General features: G+C 40.3%; 1 protein-coding gene across 3 annotated transcripts in view; it reads left to right on the forward strand.

Moving 5' to 3' along the window:
- zgc:158464 (uncharacterized protein LOC791139 homolog) overlaps positions 1-17,285 on the forward strand; it is a 187,453-nt gene that overhangs the window by 41,364 nt on the left and 128,804 nt on the right. For all 3 annotated transcript variants that reach the window (XM_036584726.1, XM_036584727.1, XM_036584728.1), the window contains exon 2: positions 512-644. In XM_036584726.1, coding sequence (XP_036440619.1) covers positions 512-644 — 133 coding nt within the window. The remainder of the gene's footprint in view (positions 1-511; positions 645-17,285) is intronic.

Genomic DNA, 17,285 nt, shown 5'->3' on the forward strand with positions numbered 1-17,285 from the left:
TGAATTTCTGAACCTTTTGTATGTGTCCAGTGCCCAGGATGTCCACCTAATTACCATGCACAGTAAGAAATACCCTTTAAAAAAAACCTTAGGCCTACAATTAGGCTCGCTTCCCTGCCAAAACCCATATTTGTGCTGCATTGTTTGAGTGCAGAAGGAGAGTTTACTAGTTGCGGTGATGCGGTAGGCTCTCGCGCTCTCTCTCGCTTTCTGCTTGGGTCTTTGAAATGCAGAGCTGATCGGTTTGGGCTTTTTATTATTGCAGATGGCTTGGCAGTAAGAAAGGAGAAGATGGGAAAGGAAATAAAGATGAAATAAAAAAAAAAAAAGAACAGAATGAAATGGAGCTTCTTCCACACAATTGTTTGCTTCCTCTGAAGCTTAATACCCATTTCTTGGCTCAATCTCTTTTCCCTCTCTATCTGTTTGGGTCCAGACTCATCATGAGTGGTGACCGCAGCCCAAGGGCATTCAAAGGCATTTCAACACACTCTTGTCCTTTTCCCTGCAGGTGGTCATCCTGGAGGACTACGCTGACCCTTTTGACGCGGCGGATCAGGGAGGGGCCACCCAGAGCAGCACGGAGAAGCCAGTGGAGAACGATGGCTACATGGAACCGTACGAGGCCCAGAAAATGATGGCTGGTAAGGCAGCGGTGTTACTCTGCCATATGCTCACTGTTTTCCATTTCATTAAAGGAATACTCCAGTGTTTTTGACCTAATCTATATCCGCCACAGCTGTAGCATATTGGCACGATTAGCGATTCCATGTGCTTAGAGAAGAACAGAAAACTCATTGACTCAAACCACATTTATAATAGAATCCAATGGGCAGCTGATCTGATGTACCAGCATCCTTATTGTGGTATTTACTTTTGAGGGACGATTTCAAGTTTTACTTCAGCAGAAGATCAGAGACTGTTGTAGCTTTCTTTAACCTGCTCAGTGACTTGTCAGTTTCCACTATGTAAGGAAAGCTGTGCCGATACTATGATTTAATTGTTGAATCTCAATGCTATTTTTCATGGTTTTGTATTGTGTCTGGACCACTTGCATCAATATTTATCCTTTGTGTTGTTTCTGTAGCCATATCCATTACAATAGTTCGATTAGTGTGGATTAATTAACTACTTAACACAAATTTATGGCAGTACAGTCTCATGCTCTATAGACTGAAGTCATGCGTCGTCTGGCAGTCAGTTTCATTCCCATATTAGAAACTCCGGGTCCATCAGTTTTTTCTCTATGGGAAAATGAATGGCGTTTTTGAAGTTTGCTGCTATTGCTTGATATGGTTAATAAAAATATTCCAAAGCAGATACATTTTCCCCTCAAATTTCACTGGATGCTTTGAATGACAAGGTCATGAAGGAGTGTGAAATGTGAATTTTATTGTATGTGTGCTACTAGTGTGCGACAATTGAAGCAATGACTACTAATAAACCTCAACACTATTATATAGCATCACCTACTTAATCTGTAGCTACTATTGTAGATGCAGCTTTAAAACCACATTTGATGAAGCTAGCTAGTTTGTATGGGATATTTTGGCAAGTTTTCCAGTCTTATGTCAGTTCATTGCATATCAGTGCTAATTTCATGTTGCAATATTCATATTTCGACTCCTTAACAAGGATCCAGTGACATTCGAAGGAAAAATGTATGTACATTAAAATTTGGAACATTCCTGCTTGCAACAGGGTGTGATGGTGGTAGTTTTCGAAACGGCATTAATTTTTCCCCATAGAGAGACCGAAAGTTGTCGTAAATCATGATGACGTCTTTCAGAGGTCTATAGCTGCCTTGCTGTTTGCTACACATTTACCGTGGTGGAAATATGACCATAGTAGCTATGAGCGTTAGTCCAGTACAGCTGCACAATATGGACAAAATACTGTATTGCTGCAATTGCAGTTGAGCGGCCAGTATGTTGGAAACACATTGGTGGATGCTTGATGTGGTTAAAGTTGCATTATTTTTGTTGGTGGATTAATGAATAGTCTGTAAAATGAGGAATTAATGAATAATAGTGCATAATTCTGATTCATCCAAATACCCAAAGAGCTTCAGTGATGGGTCAGGGTGGTCACATCACACAATAAGACATTCAGTGAGTGTTCAGAGGCTCATTTGCGTATAGCATACTGTGTTATAGTATTGTGGCTAGGGTCGAGTGGACAAAGGGGAGTAACTGGGTTAGGGTTAGGGTTAGTTAGCAGGCCATCATGCAGCACAGCACAGGCTTGGTTCCAGCTAAGTGATGCTAAAATAACACCCATTTAGAGGATATCTGAGAGCGCAAAGTCGAGTGACTGGTGTTTGTGTGAAAGTTGTTCCGTGCTGTGTGGAGCTCTTAACTGTCCCTGAGTAATTGTCGTATTTAGTTTTTCCTGGCTCTGATTTCTTTTTCCCCTCTTTCTATCAGTGTGACCTGTCTGTGATCAGCGAGCTGATTTTGTTTATGTGGCCATTCAGATAGAAAAGAAATTTTACACATCATAATTTTTAAATCCCATAATTTTTTTCAAATACTGGCATAATTTTTAAAAACTACTGCAGCATACCTGATTACCGTTATACTGCCCCAACGAAAGGTTGCTGATGTTACGAATAAGAAATGGTATATTATGCAGCCTTAATACCCTGCCCTGTATATAATTATGCACACCCACTGCACAGGTAAGGTTTTACTGCCAGGCAAACTGTCCCTCAGTCCGTGTCCTTCATTGCAGTCTTTGTCTTACAGGCCAGTTCGAGTGGACACTTTATTTGTGTCTGTCTGTCGTTGTTCCACAGGCATCTGCTCATTGTCTCTTTGTTGTGCGCTCTGCATTTGCTTAATTAGCTTTGTTAAAGAAGTCCAGAGCACAGGGAATCAGCTCACCTGTCTGAGTCAAGACACTGACCATATGTGTGCTGTCTAGACGATGCTTTGTGAAGACCGGCTCAAGTTTCACAGTAAATACACAACAGACTGTGAATGTCAAACGGCTCAAACACGTACATATACACACACATGCAGTGTAACAAGGCCTGGCATAGTTAATGAGAATTATGATGTCATCTGGAGGAGACAGTCTTAACTATCAGGTCCTTTTTTCCCTTTTATTCATCTGGCTGTAGGCCGGAACAATAGGAGGCTTTTGTGGAAAAGCTGTATTGCTTGTCTGGGCTGAAACAATGGCGTGGCATGCCGCTATTGTCTATCGTCCGCAGAGGGAAGCCGCATGGATTTACGCCATGAAAAACAATAGAAAAAGGAAATGAGCGACGTTCTGCATCAAAGAGCGTATTTGCATCTTGAGGTTCTTCTTAGAAAATAGAAAAGCAGCCACAAATGTGTTTGCAAATAACTTTTAAATTGGTTCCTGTTTATAGTTTTTATTTTTTCTATTTTTCTAATAGGTAAAATTGTCATAAAGCAACACTTGAGGTGTTTTGCACATCCGTTTGAGGCTTATGTGGCTTCATTTCTTATCTGCATTGCTACTTGACTCATCTATCAGGTCTTTTACCTGCTTAGTCAAGTCATTTGGCTGAGTAAGATTTTATTATTCTGCTGTGTTCTGCTCTTTGTGTTCAGGGCGGTGTTTTGCACTGACCCATGAGAGCAGCATTAAAAAGCCTCTCTTCTCCCCTCTGCTTTCTGCTGCCGCTCTGGCCTGACCTCTGACTTCTCTCTAAATCTCCTCTGGATATGAAACTATAATGCAGCTCTAGTGGCCTTTCTTAAGCTACATCCCCACTTTTATTAGAGGCCAGGCCACGAGCTCAGGATAAGCGAGGGCAGTTCCCTTTGTGCCGGCGTGTTTGAGTGTACGAGGGTGTGTGGGAGTATTATAGTGCACAGCGTTTTGTAAGATTGTTACTCATGATGGAGGCAGGATATCACTGGGAAGCCAATAAATGCCTGTGAATTACTAGGAAACTGAAACTGCTGAAAATAATCAGCTTTAAGGACTGGCTGGTGATTTAAAGCTCTGAGGGAGATGAATGCCTGTTCAAATACTTATCATTTAAGAAATATTGTCAATAGTGTAGCTTTGTACTCCTCATTAGGGCTGAATGTTTTAGGGGGCATTTCCTAATGCGATTTGTTTTCTTTTTTTTCTACCACTATTGTGACTGTGTTATATATAGCCATATGCAGAATTTTGAACGCCCCTGGTCAAATGAAAATATGTTGATTTTTTTTTCTAAGTGAAACCAAGTCAACACATCATCTACAAACCTAAATATTGTGTTCTTTCTGCAAATATTAATACATATTTTCTGTTGATATGTTGCGTTTAACATATTGGGACAAAATCTTTGCTGAGGCTACATTTTTATGTTTTATTTTTGGATGTGTTGACTTATTTTCACACATAAATTTGGCTAGGGTGTCCAAACTTTTGAACATAACTGTATATGACATAATGAAGTTCCAAAATGTTATTTTGGCCAGGAGGACCAGCACATCCACTTTTTCCGGCTTGAAGCTTGAATGCTGTCAGTTATGATGTCCTTTGTGAACTGTAGTTATGGCAGGTTACATTGGTCATGTTGACAGACATATCTTTTATACCGTGATGAAATGACTGTTTGCAAAATAATGATTGACACACCTCTCAGCCATTCGCGATCATCTCTAAGCGCTATGCAAAGAAAAAACTGACAAAACTCCTTTAGAACAAACCTGCAGTGAGAACGGCGGTGGCAGTAAATTAGTCAGAACTGTCAGGTGAGAAGTGAAAAGGTGTTATTCAGAAATGTGTAATCTAGAGGATGATTGTTTTTATTTCATTCCTGAAGCTGAAAAAGTCTTGGTTTAATATACACAGCTCAGTGTCGGGACCATTAATAGGCTCTAAGGTAAGCTAAACTTTATCAGCGTTACAGTATTTGATAGCAATTATTTAAACATCATGTTTGATGATAAATATTTCAGATGTTAAGATGAACTGTCTTGGCTCCAGTGTTAGCTTTAGCTTTCCTTTTTATTAGACATAAAATCCTATGTCTTAAAAGCCCACAGGCTAAAAGGTTTCCTGATTTCCAGGTGTGAGCAATTGTAGTCTGTTAGCACAAACACTACGAATACTACCAGGTGGCCTGAGCTGAACGTTTAATGGACATAGCAACAGTAACCAAGGGACGTAGGTCTTGTCAGAATTTTGCAGGTAGTCAGTTAAAGGCCAGTTGCATGATAAAGATGATATTAATATGTTTACAGAAGAAATTGTTGCACCACTGAGTTTATATGTTGACCATACTGTACAAGCAATCTTAGCAATTACAGATTGGAGCTTTAAATAGGATGCAAATGCTATGACATGGATGACTAAAGGCCACTCTGAAATATGTTCTGACTGTACAGATCGCAGATGGCATTGGCAAGTCTTCACCATACATTCAACGTGGCATCCTGAACTGAACTAGAGAAATATTCTAATGAAATGTGTCGTACTTTCAAAAGGGCCCATATCCTACAACTTTCTTGTATTTTATTTTTCTCCCTGAGGTCCACTTTTTGAAAATTGTGTACTTTCACGTACCAAAAACAGTCAGAATAACTGGAATAACTTCCAAGCCTCGACGTGGTCAACAAATTATAGAAAGTCCCACGTTTGAATAAAAAGAACCAGTTGCCTTGTTGGTAAACATGAGAAAAGCCCTTCCTTATCATGGAGATATACACAAGCTTAGGAACCAGAAGAACCTGAAAAAAGAACATTGGTTTTCTGTGTTATTTTAGCCAACTGCTACAAAACATTTATTTTTACCAGAGATTTCAAATATGTTTATAAAATAGTAGTTCCAGGTTGATAGACATCCCCATTCAAAGAAATAGGAGCCTAGTCCTGTATGACTTGAAATAACTGCGTGGAGGTGTTGCTTTGCAGCCGAGTGGCCAGACTTTCCTATAAGGACTTTGTCTTTGCTGTTCTTGCGGATGATACCATATTTGCTCATTAAAATGAGCCAAGAAATTCTAGGAGGGATGGGCAATTTGGCAAAAATTTATCATGATGAATCAATATATTTTCTCAGTACACAGTATGCATTACAAGATATAGTTTTTCTGAAGTTTATAAGTTAGAACAGTCAAAGTCACACCCATATTCCCATAACTGAAAAACTAAAGCCCTTTATAAGGGCCCATATATAAAATGTGTTCGACTAATAACATTTGTGTGGTTTTATATGCCAAAAACAATCATAATTAATTTCTACATGACAATTTTCCAATCTCTCTTTATTACTATAACTAAACAAGCTATTTTAGTTACTGTGCCTTTAAGAATGATATGTAGATAAGCTCTGGTCTGATGGGTTGTTCTGTATTGTGCCTTTTTCAAAAGACAGAGCAGTCTGTGAACCTCCTTATAGCTTCAATATGAATGGGCGAGGCAAAACTACTATAGGCCTAATAAGCAGATATATTTAAATGCATTGGTTTCTATGACATCACAAAAACTGTGAATTCAAAATGGGCTGTTTACAGTGTGAAGAGCGAAAGATGCGTTTTGAAATTTTACACCGGAAATTCACACCGAACTCTTATTTTGAATACAATAAAGAAACTTCAGTTCTGCATGATATGGGCCCTTTAATACTTAGACTGAACGTGATGCTCTCCGTACTGTTAAGCATGTTATTTATGTGACAATAATGAAAATTGCTTAAAGCAGTTCATTTCGTCCTGTAATCTGTTAATGTAAACTGCCACTCCATACTGCTGCTGTGTCTGTTAACAGTTTCATAGTTCACGTCCTCAGGCACTGCAGCGTTGGCTCTGGATCTGCACCTTAAAGAAGTTATTCATAGCGCTCTCACTAAACCGTCTCCAAACAATACCGGAGGGACTGACTCACTGCAAATCAAATCTGCGTCTCATTTCCGCCACTGATGTTTTATTGCAATCCATCACGTGATAGCTGGTCAGCGGGGCAGTTTTTCTGGCCTGCGTCTCTCTTTCCTGTCCTCCCTCCCCTGCTTCCTCCGCTCACAGCTCAGCTCTTCCGCCACGCCGTTTTTCCGAGCCCACTGTTACACCTCACATCTAACGGCTGAGGAAACCAAGAACGAAACAGAGCTTGGATTGATGTTTCACACGAGTGCTGTTCTCTCTGTGTTGGATTTATGCTGGGTGTACAGTGAGAGATGCGCTAGCAACAGTGATGCTACAGTGATGAAAACGTGCTGTTTTATAACTCAATTTACTATACTTTACTATAAATCAATTTACAGATACAAAATTAATAAACAGTTAATGCTATAAAATCTTTATGGGGAACCCTGCAGAAAATACTGTACTTCTGCTGAGTATGAACAAATCTGACCGAAGAACTCTGATCAAAGTTAATCGCAGCTGAATTAGTGTTGTCACTGATTAACTAATTAATTATAAATAATTATTTCATTATTTAAAAAACAAACAAAAAAAATCCTGTGAATTTTACCTTCTCATTTCACCAGCAGTGATTAGACACCAGTTTGCGTGATGATAGTGCATTTTAAATTCTTATATTACTCTCTCTTACAGTAAGAAACAGCCACATAGTGGCTTTTTAAGGCTTCACAGTTTATCTTTTTTCCAATAAAGTGAATGAATGACCCTCCAGGACTGGAGTTGAAGTCCTGCTGTATAGTTACGTCGATTTTTATTGTTTGGCCTTTTAAAGGATCTAAAACTCAATCCATTGTGAAAATAATCTGTAGATTATTAATGGATTACTGATACAAGCAGTGGTGACGAATGATACGTATGAGATATAGTTATTGCGCAGCTGATTAATTAGATCTGGTATTTATCATTTTATCAATCATCAAAATCAGCATTTAATGGATACTCGCATTGATGTATTTATCACATTCTGGAAATACATAGTGTTGACGTGACGTTGGTCTACTGCGCTAAAACAAATGTGCATTATATTCTTTTTACTGCATTTGTAGCCCTACAGAAATAAATGTTATGTTTCTCTGTAATGCTAATCCAGGTGGATCTTGTTCCAATTTCTACATTTTATAAAAGTTTAAGTATCGACATTGGCTGATATGTGCATGTAAGTTGTTGGTCATTGGTATCGGCCCACAATTCCATGTTGTTGCACCCATTAAAAAAATCTGTAGGTTAGGAGACTGCTGATAGAGGGACAGGATTAGTGGGTCAGTCAATAACTGGATCAGATATTTATCGTTTTACTGATCAGAATCAGTATTTTAACTCGTTCCCTTGACGATGAAAAGGCTTTCACATGATGAATTTGCATCTCTAACGTAATCCCAGCTGAAAGAAACTCTTCTGGCCTCACAGCCTCTCCGGAGTGGTCAAATGTGTGGAGGACAACCAATCAACACATCTGTAGCCCGTCTGAACGTCTCTCTCTCTCTCTCTCTCTCTCTGTATCTATCTCTCTCTCTCCTCTCTCTCTCTCTCTCTCTCTGTATCTATCTATCTCTCTCTTTCCATCTCTCTCTCTCTGTCTCGTGTTCCTTTCCTCTATCTCGCTCTTTTTTCTTTTTTCTCTTGCGTCTCGCTCTTCCTTCCTTCTCTTTCCTTCTGTCTTTTCTCTTACCTTCTCTGTTTCCCTCTTTCTGTCTCTCTTTCCTCCTCTATCTCTCACTTTCCTTCTCTCTTTCTCTTCCCCTCTCTTGCTATCTCTCGCTCTCCCCTCCCCTCCCCATCTCATTTTTCCTTTTTCCCTTTCTCTTTTTCTTTCTTTTTCTTTCTCTCTCCCCATCTCTTTTTTTGCTCTTACTCTCTCTCACTCTTTTTCTTTCTCTCTCTCTCTCTCTCTCTCTCTCTCTCTCTCTCTCTCTCTCTCTCTCTCTCTCTCTCTCTCTCTCTCTCTCTCTCTCTCTCTCTGGTATTCAGTGGTGTAGGGTTGATTCCTTTTCCTCTTCTCTGGATGTATTGTGTGAAAATGTCTCTCAGGCTGGAGGAAGTGTCTCCACTTCTGTCTTTTCCCTTTCATTCACCCACCCTCTCCACACACTCACTCGCTCACTCACACACACACTCTCACACTCACTCGCACACACACACACACACACACACACACACACACACACACACACACACACGCGCACACACACACACACACCCTCATGGCTGTATGTGTTGAGGCTTGTCTGAAGGTTCTGTGCAGTATGCAGTAGTGGACTACTCTGTCCTGCCCTGACTCTCACAGAGAGAGATAGAGAGAGAGAGTGAGAGTGTGTGTGAGAGAGAGGGAGAGAGAGAGATTGATTCATCACCATGTGAGAATTTTCCCACAATTCCCAAGGCTTTCCCTGTTGCGCAAACACTGAGATGAGCAAATATGGCCTTTCCGATCTCTCTCTCTCTCTCTCTCTCTCCTCTCTCTCCCTCTCCCCTCTCTCTCTCTCCCTCTCCCTCTCTCCCTCTATCCCCACACGCACACATTTCCACACCTCCACATTTCATTTGTGAATTCCCTGTAAAACATGCGTTAATACAGATGGGAACAGTGCTGGAAGATGTTGATAAAATATTATAATGTCCCAGTATTTCCCCAGTATGTCACAATATCAGGTGATAACTGTTTGCATAAGCTAGTGAACTCATACTTCCTGAGTTGCTACCTTATGAACAGTGTCTGACAAACCTGTTCTAGCCTGTTTTGAATGTTACATTTTATGCCATTAAACTTGCACAAAAGAGAACGTGGGATTATAAATGTTAACCAAACAGAAAGCACATTCCAGAACAGAAAGTTGCCATTCAGTTTTAATGTATTTTGAACTGCTTCTTCAGGCAAATGGCACAGATTGCTGGTAGCCAAGATTTTGTTATCTATTAATATATCAAAGTAAAAATTACTATAGCTGTATGATACAAGTACTGATTTAACAGTTCTAGAGATGATGCAGTACCACTTTCTCTTTTCCGATATTGATGTAGAAATCTTGAGTATTGAGCCAATATTGATACCACCCATTTTTTTTTTTCAAAACAACTTGAGCTATATTTAATTGAAACACTTCACCTAAAGGGCCCATAAATACAGTTTGAGAACATTATTAGTTTCAAAAGGTACCATTCACTACTCAGTCCATTCAGTTCATAAATGGAAGCTGTGCTGCAAAAGCAGCCTCAATGTTTCTGTGATGTCACAAGAATCAAGAGGAGAAGCTGAAAAAGAGAAAAATGGATAGCAGGAGGAAGAAAGTTTCACTGGGTGTTTTGACTGAAGTCATTTGATGACATCTGCTGAGGTGTTGCTTCAGAAATCAAACCCTGTTAATTTTTTTAGATGCTGTAATCCATTTCTCCTCCTCGTGCTAGCACTGACCATCACTGTATTGAGCAATCAAAAATCCAAGCTATAATAACGCTGTAGGCTGCCTTTTCAAATCACAATCCATCAGGGCATTTTTGCCCTCCTAATACCTGCAGTTGTTTCAAAATAGCAAACCCAGTTAGGCTAAAGGCGGCCGTTTAAGTGAACGTACTTTGTCATGTGAGAAACCTGCTACTCTGGTAATGTAGTGAGTTCATGAGGACTGTGTGAGGGCATGTTTTTTACTGGTGAGAGAGCTGATGGAGATATTAATCAGTCCAGCGTGATGAGTGATGATAGAAGTTTGCCCGTCATGACTGTTCTTTCCAGCAGCCCTGAGGTTGCATGCCCTCCACATGTGGGCTCCTTCTGCTGCCTTATTAAACATACTGACTCATGACTGCCTGGCACAGACCCCCCTCCTTCCTTTACACACTCCACTTTACTGCGTGCCCTATCAGTGGCATTCCACTCTCTCTCTCTTATCAGATTCCTTCTTGTGCTGTTCTTTATTAGACATAAAGTAGAAGAGATTTATGTACAGTGAAGTGTCATTTTCAACAAAGCATATTCTACAAACTCTCACTCACTCTCTCTCTCTCTCTCTCTCTCTCTCTCTCTCTCTCTCTCTCTCTGACGAGCCAAAGCATGTTCCAGTACATTCTCAGTCTTTTAAGCCTGAAGAAACCTGAAGATGATCAGACATGTGCAGACACTAAAGAGAGAGAGAGGAAGAGTGGAAGAGAGAGAGACAGGCTGTGAAAGGGATAAATGGTGTGAGAGAGACAATGTGAGAGCGAGAGAGACAGACTGTGAGAGAGAATGTGTGTAAGAGAGACAAGCTTTGAAAGAAAGTGTGGAGAAAGACTGTGAAAGAGAGAGAAAGAAAGAGAGAGAGAGGGAGACAGACTGTGAGAGAGAGAAAGAGGGAGGCAGACTGTGAGAGAGAGAGAGAGAGAGAGAGAGAGAGAGAGAGAGAGAGAGAGACTGAGAGAGAGGGAGACAGACTCTGAAAGATAAAGAGAGAGAGAGACAGACTATGAAAGAGAGAGAGAGGGAGGGAGACAGACTGAAAAAGGGAGAGAGAGAGGGAGACAGATCATGAGAGAGAGAGAGAGAGAGAGAGAAAGGGAGACAGACTGTGAGAGAGAGAGAGGGGGAGGGAGACGGACTGAAAAAGGGAGAGAGAGAGGGAGACAGACTATGAAAGAGAGAGAAAGGGAGGGAGACAGACTGAAAAAGGGAGAGAGAGGGAGACAGACTGTGAAAGAGAGAGAGGGAGAGAGAGAGAGAGAGGGAGACAGACTGTGAGAGAGAGAAAGAGGGAGGCAGACTGTGAGAGAGAGAGAGAGAGAGAGAGACTGAGAGAGAGGGAGACAGACTCTGAAAGATAAAGAGAGAGAGACAGACTATGAAAGAGAGAGAGAGGGAGGGAGACAGACTGAAAAAGGGAGAGAGAGAGGGAGACAGACTATGAAAGAGAGAGAAAGGGAGGGAGACAGACTGAAAAAGGGAGAGAGAGAGGGAGACAGACTGTGGAAGAGAGAGAGAGAGAGAGAGAGAGAGAGACTTTCTTTCTCTTCATTCAAGTATTTATTTGTGCTCCTGCATTCCTGTTTCTCTGTATCTCACAGTGAGGCGTGTAAAAGTGTGCTGTCCTCTTGCCCGGTCAGTGAATACTCTAAGGATGCGAGGCTGCTGGCCGCTGAAGCCGCCTGTAGGAGTGTGAGAATGTGTATTGATGAAGTGGACAGCCTGGCTGCTGCACGCCCGCCAATACGTTCCCTCCCACACACTTAGAGATGAACAGCTCTGCTCATATGGCCGTTACGCTGGTTTAAAAATGTCACTGTGCACTCCATCTGCCCTCTACTGGGACCAGTTTTACATACGAGCTTTAATTAATGCCCTGACAGAGGAAAAGTCACTCCAGATCAGGTTTCTGTTGGACTAATGAATTCACACGTGCATCATAGAAACACTCAAATGAAGTGGAGTATTGACAACTGACCGCATACGTGGTCTGTGAGGGTGAGTCATGAACTGGGTGCGGGGCATGCTGCCAATGCTTTGAACAGCAGTTTACAATTAAATCATTATTTAGGCAAAACTTGCTCTGTTAAAGCTAAATATACTCATAGTATTAGCAAATAGCTCATTAGTAAATCATTACCAAAACCTTGGCAGATTTGCCCTTGCTTAATTAAAAAAAAATATATAATCAAAATCATTATTCAGAGAATTTAAAAAGAAGCCAAAGTGTTTACCAAAAGTTTGGACACAGCAGTTTTGGGTTTAGTCATTTGATGAGTTATTTGTATGTGTATTTATTTAGTTATTTACTTATCAATCAATTTTGTTTCCACATTTTAGAATAATAACGAAGACATTAAACTATAAAGTAGTTTGTATGGAATTATTTCACTCTTCTGCCAAAGAAGGTTATCTTAGAAAATGCCTTTCTCTGTTGCAACATGACTGATTGCTAGAAATGCAATAACAGGGACAGACATTGCACTAAATTGCACTAATTAACTTAAGAGAACACATAATAATTAGGATTATACTGAGTGCCGTATTTTTACAACCGTGAGGCGCCTAGGAACCAATCACATACCAATTGAAAGAGGGGGTCATAGGGTTTCTGACTGTCACCGGAAGGTGGCTCCCTTCAGTCTGTGAGGAGATGGAGACCCCTGAGCAGAAAGCGGTTTGCATTCTCCACTTCAATAAGAGTGAATCTGTCATAACTGTGCAACGTGATTTTCATCAGCAGCGAACCTCCAACAGCTCAGAGCGTTCGTCGTTGAATCCACAACATTGGATGATCTCTGAAATCGCACCGAAAGAGCCGTGAGTGCCGTGACACAGACATGCGCTCTCTCTCTCTCTCTCTCTCTCTATATATATATATATATGTGTATGTGTGTGTGTGTGTGTGTGTGTGTGTGTGTGTGTGTGTGTGTGCGTGTGTGTGTTTATATAACTTTTAAACATGAGCTTTTAGATCTGTCTATGTCTTTAATGCTATGTTTGCATGTTGACATTTAAAAAAGTGGTACACAACTCATGACGACATTCAACCATTTGCCATGTTGACAGTTACCGGTGCTCATCAAAGTTGTGTCTAGACGAGCTCAGATTCGACAGCTCTGAATGAAGTACTAACTGCTCCACATCTGATTCAGGAAACTGTCGTGGGATGACAAAACAAGCTGTGATTTGAACACGATTAATGAATCAGCTTCAGTTCGTGGAAACAAGCGACTGCACACGAGTAGCTTCATGTTGAATAGCACAGGGAGCGCCAGGGCTTCAACAATGAGATGTTTGGCTTCCATGACTCCCTAAAAAAACAACGTCTGGTTTATTCCGCTGCCACAGTCGGCTGCAAAAAAGGGTAAAACTGAAGCCCTGATAGAACGTTGTGCAGTGAGATGCTGCTGTCACTGCTGGTGGTAGCAGAATTTTCCGTCACTGGTCCGTTCAGAGCAATGCAGTATCCGGTTTGTCATCAGCCATCTATCACCAACATGCAAACGCAGCGGTAGATGGTGAAAAACATACAATCAGGCATTTCCAAACTATTGGACATTTGGTGGGCACTAGTGGGCATCTTGAGCCAAACACTTTATATCCATCTTGTATTCCTGGGAGTCTGGAGACTGTGTGTGTGTGTGTGTGTGTGTGTGTGTGTGTGTGTGTGTGTGTGTGTGGGGGCTGTGTTCCTTGTTAAAGTCCATCATTTCTGCTGAAGATTAATGGCTCTATTAATCTCCGTCCTGCTGGCTGCCGTGTAACTGCACAGTGTCATGGGCCTCTTCCGAACAGTCTGGAATGAAATTCGTCCCTCTTTTTCCTTCCTTCCTTCCGCTTCATATGGCCTGAAAGGGTGAGCTGGGTGAAAGTTAACTGTCACTGTCAGCCTGACCTTGGCCCACTGACCTACATGCCTAAATAGACTGTTGGTGCAAAAGTCATAGTAGTCTTTTTCATAGAGCTGTTTTAAATGATGCTTTCTTAATCTAATTGTGTAGCTGCCCATGGTACAATGATTCATCACTTGATATGATACGATACAGTGGTCTTGATTCAGTACATTATTAGATACAGCAAAAATAAGGAGTGCCTGAAAAATAAACGTACCTTAATTTAACATTTCTATGTTTCAGTGTATTAGAGTGTTTAACTCACGGGAAATGTTAGCCCTGAGCTAATATACAGTTGTGAAAGTATGAACGTTTAAACGAATTAACACGCAAAATTACACGCTTTGTTGATTTTCAGAGAGAAAATAAGATAACACATCATCTACAGTGGGCACACTCAAATATGCCATTTTCCTGCTTACTTTAGTGCACACGTTCAATTCATTTGCTGAGTTGAACCCTTGTGTGGTGTTGGTCATTTTCAATGTTAACCAAAAGAAAAAATTATGCGATTTATTATTATTTCAACCTCCGATTTCTTGGCCTTTGCTCATTTTCTTTGAAGAACATATAAAATAACACATTTTCAGTGACTTCACACTGTAAAGCCCTACACATTTATATTACATGTGGTGTTGGGTGAATCTACAGGGAATAAAAGTGTGGAGGTGCTGTGTCCTTCACTCTGTTCTCCTCCTACATGGCCTGCTGTTAGTGTGTGTTTCTGTGTGCGTGTATGTGTTTGTGTATATGTGTGTGTTTGAGGGTGGACAACATGGACAGGCTGCTGACTGGCAACAGCTGCTAAAGGAGAACCCTGCGCTGGCCACTTGTGATATTTTAAACATCTGGTATTTTTACATAAATTGTTATGACTGTATTGATCAACAAAAACATTAACACCACACAAGGGTTAATGTATTAGGGGGAGGAAAAAAGAAAACATATCGCATGACACAAGTCACATTTAATGTGTTTTTCTAATTTTCCGACATGTTAAATTCAGTAAATAAACACTAATTGTTCATTAAAATGTGTAGAGAATGTGTTAACCTGTTTAACAAAAGATGTAATTTGGCCAGGGTTGTGCTAACCTTTGCATCGACTGCATGCCTATGAAGATTAAGTTTGATTTTTGAGGTAAAAAGGAAGTAATAATTTCAACATAGGGGTCTGCCCTAATTGTGAGCTTGCTTGTTTCTTTTTTGTTATGCTTCATACAGTATAATGAGTATTAAAGTGAGGACTTTATTTCCTCCAGTCTGTTGAATGGATTCCTTCATGCCTGTGCATATTGAAGTGAAAGACTTGTATTGAACGCTACAATATTATACCCTGTATTGTTACATTCCTAATAGCTACATATCCTAAATCTCTCTAATTCTTTAGTTTTAGGTCCTTCCTGTTCCAGCCATTATATCCATTAGCCCTAATTATAGGAGAGAAGGCCAGTGTTGTCTGCAGCTTCCGCTAAGCTAATGATAACACAATGTTGGACTGTGTGACATTTAAGAAAGCAGTGAGCGGTTAGCCCCACACACACATCGCTAAAATCCAAACAGTTTGTTCCAGCTGACATTGTAACCACTGCTTTTAGATCACTGCACCTTCCTGCATGTGAATATTCATGCATGCAGACTTTTTTCTGTTTATTTAGGCCTTAAAAGGGAATAACTGGGGTTTTAGTCCAGCAGTCTGTGAGATTAAAATGAAAGTGGATTGAGTTTTAAACTGTGAAATTGGAATTTTTGTGAGATGGCTATAACTGGTATGGATGCAAATCAATTTCTTATGAATATAAAGTTTTTATTTTTTATAAATAATATCAGGCAGCAATTTTGGAGGAAAAAAAAGGTATTCCGTAGGGTACACAGGTGTGCTGTGGCTTGTGAAATAATATTTCCCCCCATACTGCAGCTATAAACATTAACGATGGGGATGAAGGGCTGGATAATGGTTATTGCTATTAATTCTTATCTTTAAAACATTGTTTATTTGATATGCTAAAAAGAAAAAGACCATGGGTTTACTGCTGTCGACAGCTGCATAATGACCTACACATTAGATCTGACTGGTATACAAGAAATGTTGGAAGGTCAGGATGAGACCCAGCAGCATGAATATCAGGAATAGTGGATTTTTCTTTATATTTTTTGCAACCTGATACTATATAAGCTACTTTTGAGTGTAACAACAGCTGGTATACATGAGATATTTTCACAAACAACAGCATAATATGCTACATTTATCGTGACATAGCCTTAAATGATAAAAGTCTTTGTAGAAAATATTAACATAAAGTCAGTTCTGCTTTGCTCAAGCACTGTCTGCTTGAATGTCCACGCCGATATTTAGTACTCATTTAAATCAGCATGTTAAACACAGCTAAGCTCAGTTGACTCACACAGTGGTAAATGTTTTTTTTTTTTCAGGTAAAGTGACATTTTTCTTTGTTTCCTTCTGTCTGTTTTAGCTTAAACTCACACTATCATTTGTGTAAGAGACTTTTTTTTAACTACAGTGTAGATGATGTTAGTTTTTTCTGACAGCCATCCCTCAGCCCCCCCAAAAGTGTTTTGAATGTGTGTGTGTTCCTTTGATGTTTTAATCTTGTTTCCTAATCAGGTTTTGCTCATGAGCTGCACGTCAAGGATGAGTCATGCTGGCACCCACATGACCACGCCCCTCTTACACTATCAGCTTTTTGTCCAGTCATATTTAACCTGTTTTTGTTCCATTTAAAAACTGACGAATAGACACTTCATTTATGAAGTTTGATTAATAGAGGCTCACATTTATTACCAATACACTGACCGTATTTAGACTGCTATGCTAAATATTGCTTGGGCGAACCTTGGGTAAGGACGTGAGCTAAGGCGGCTTGGTAGTCATCCAGGGTGGGGCCGGTCCCCTAATACCCACCCAGTCGCTCTGGGCCTGGTCAGGATGGAATTGATGTAACTTTTGATCGTGCTGTCTTGAACATTTTAGAATGTTCATCACTGACATCCCATTTAGGACATGACATAGACTGAGTTGCCAGTTTATTAGCTACACCTATGT

The sequence above is a fragment of the Colossoma macropomum genome, unplaced genomic scaffold (assembly GCF_904425465.1).
Source record: "Colossoma macropomum unplaced genomic scaffold, Colossoma_macropomum, whole genome shotgun sequence".
NCBI classification, from domain to species: domain Eukaryota; kingdom Metazoa; phylum Chordata; class Actinopteri; order Characiformes; family Serrasalmidae; genus Colossoma; species Colossoma macropomum.